Source organism: Suricata suricatta, chromosome 17 (genome assembly GCF_006229205.1).
Source record: "Suricata suricatta isolate VVHF042 chromosome 17, meerkat_22Aug2017_6uvM2_HiC, whole genome shotgun sequence".
Lineage (NCBI taxonomy): Eukaryota > Metazoa > Chordata > Mammalia > Carnivora > Herpestidae > Suricata > Suricata suricatta.
Window position 1 is genome coordinate 42,847,001 of NC_043716.1, and position 2,520 is coordinate 42,849,520.

The following is a 2,520-nucleotide window of genomic DNA, read 5'->3' on the forward strand; positions in this document are numbered from 1 at the left end:
GCAGCTGCTGCTGATCTAACATGAAGACCCAGCTACTCTCCTGTTCTGCTTAAGAATGAATGCTTCCCGGGGCGCCTGGGTGGCTCAGTCGGTTAAGCCTCCGACTTCGGCTCAGGTCAGATCTCATGTTCGTGGGTTCGAGCCCCGCATCAGGCTCTGTACAGACCGCTCAGAGCCTGGAGCCTGCTTCCGGTTCTGTGTCTCCTTCTCTCTCTGCCCCTCCCCCTCTCATGCTCTGTCTCTCTCTGTATCAAAAAACTAAATAAAACATTTAAAAAATTTAAAAAAAATAAAATATTTAAAAAAAAAAAAGAATGAATGCTTCCCTCTCGACAGTGGCAGGACTCAACTCTATTTTCTCCACACTCTGAGGGACTCATCTCACTTCTGTCAGAAGCAGTCGGGGTCACTGGGGTGCCTGGCTGGCTCAGTCAGTGGAACGTGCCACTCTTGATCTCAGGGTTGTAAATTTGAGCCCCACATTAGGTGGAGAAATTACTTAAAAATGAAATTAAAAAAAAGAAAAGAAAGAAGGAAACAGTGGCTCACTACAGCATGATTTTCCCTGAGGAAAGGCTCTTCCAACCTCCCTGAGATCAAGTCTAAGGGCCATTACAGCAGACAATGCTTTGCCGGCCTTGTCTCCATTACTCCTTCCCTCCCACTTTCAAAACTTGACACTTTAGCAACACCAATGTGCTTGTGCCTCCACCTACTTCAGAGGCTTATTACCTTTGAGCCTTTGTTTCTGCTATCTCCCATCCCTGGAACACCTTCCCATCACCAGTGACTCCCTCAATCTGGCCAAGTCCCTGAGGAACTGCTCACCATCTTCTCCCTCCCTGTCCTAAGCTGGACTGAGTGCCATCCTTGGCACCCCTATTATATCCAGAGCCTATCTCCATCCCACATTTCCTCCTTGTCTGTTTCCTCCTCAGTCTCTTGTGTTTTTAATATTCTCATAACATTTCTCATCTCATTATTCCCAAATCAGACATTTCGATTGTCCATCAACTCCTAACTCGCATGTCCTCAAGAGGTACCACCAATGTATAAACCCAACGATGTGCAACTAGCCTGGGAATGTAACTCTTGGGATATCTAGAATTGTGGTCCATAAGGCAAAGATAGGTTAAGGTGACTACTGTGAACTTCTGCTCTCTCACTGCAGGTGAAGAAATCTGTAGATACCTACAACTTGGGGACTGCCCTTGAGCACCAGAAAGACATGCTAAATCTCTGGCGGAAGATCCGAGGGGATTTGATTGGAATAGACACTAAGAACGAGTCCTTTTATGACACCTTTTCTACTTACACATGGTCCTGGAATGTTTGCCAAGAATTGCTTTCACCAAATGACTTAAGGTTACACGATGCCTACAAGAATAGGAACACCTCCCACAACTCTGTATGCTCTTCTTCCTCGGCTAGCAGTGAACGTGACATAGACACAGGAAGAAAAAGAAAACGGAAGGGTTTCAAAGGGTTTCGACCATGAGATTTCTACATTTTCTAAACAGCTCGTTGCAAACTACTTTTTCGTAGATATCAAAATTATGGTTTCTTGCTTTTGTCTAGTACATTCATAGAAGCTGGAAAGGTTTGACATCTTTTGAATTCTGACCATTAAAAAAGTTTAAGTAGTAATGTGATTTCTCTTTCCTAATTCTTATCTAGTAAATAAGTAAATAGAGGTCATGCGGTCCCCCCTCTCCCCCGCCCCCCGAAACAACTGCACTCTGCTGCCCCCACCTGGCCCTAAACTGCCTGCGCACAAGGAAACACCTGAGATGGGCACTTCTCTCAAGGGCCTCCCAATAATAGACATCTGAGTTTATGAGACTGGAAGTGGCATCGGGTTTTTATTATTTGTAAAACAGGCCAGAGGCAGCAGATGACAATGATCCTTCAGTTCCAGGGCATAGTCTCACCATCTCCTGGGGAATCTTGATTACATTTGGGTGTTCCTAAGGCTCCTTAGCCACACATCTTCAGGCTGATCTCTTGGATCCCTCTTAAATATAGTTGACCTTGACAACAATAGCCAAATCATGGAAAGAGCTTAAATGTCCATCACCTGATGAGTGGATCAAGAAGATGTGGTATATACATACAGTGGAGTATTACATGGCAATGAGAACGAATGACATCTGGCCATTTGTAGCAAAGTGGATGGACCTTGAGGGTGTCATGCTAAGCGAAGTAAGTCAGGCGGAGAAGGACAGATACCATATGTTTGCACTCATAGGTCTAACAGGAGAACAGGAGAAACCTAGTGGAGGATCAGGAAGAGGGGAAGAGGGAAAGAGAGCTGGGGAGAGAGGAGGATGCAAAACCTGAGAGACCATTGAATACTGAAAACGAACTGAGGGTTGAAGGGGGAGGGGGAGGGGGAGGGAGAAAAAGAGGTGGGGGTAATGGAGGAGGGCACTTGTGGGGAAAAGCACTGGGTATTATATGGAAACCAATTCGACAATAAACTATTTTTAATGTTTTATTTATTTTTGATACAGAGAGAGA

General features: G+C 45.0%; 1 protein-coding gene across 2 annotated transcripts in view; it reads left to right on the forward strand.

The window, feature by feature from the left end:
* Window positions 1-1,647, forward strand: part of EFCAB3 (EF-hand calcium binding domain 3) — a 95,547-nt gene extending 93,900 nt beyond the window's left edge. For both annotated transcript variants that reach the window (XM_029929196.1, XM_029929197.1), the window contains one exon: window positions 1,172-1,647. In XM_029929196.1, the coding sequence (XP_029785056.1) occupies window positions 1,172-1,498 (327 nt within the window). In that variant the 3' untranslated portion in view covers window positions 1,499-1,647. The remainder of the gene's footprint in view (window positions 1-1,171) is intronic.
* Window positions 1,648-2,520: the final 873 nt, after the last annotated feature.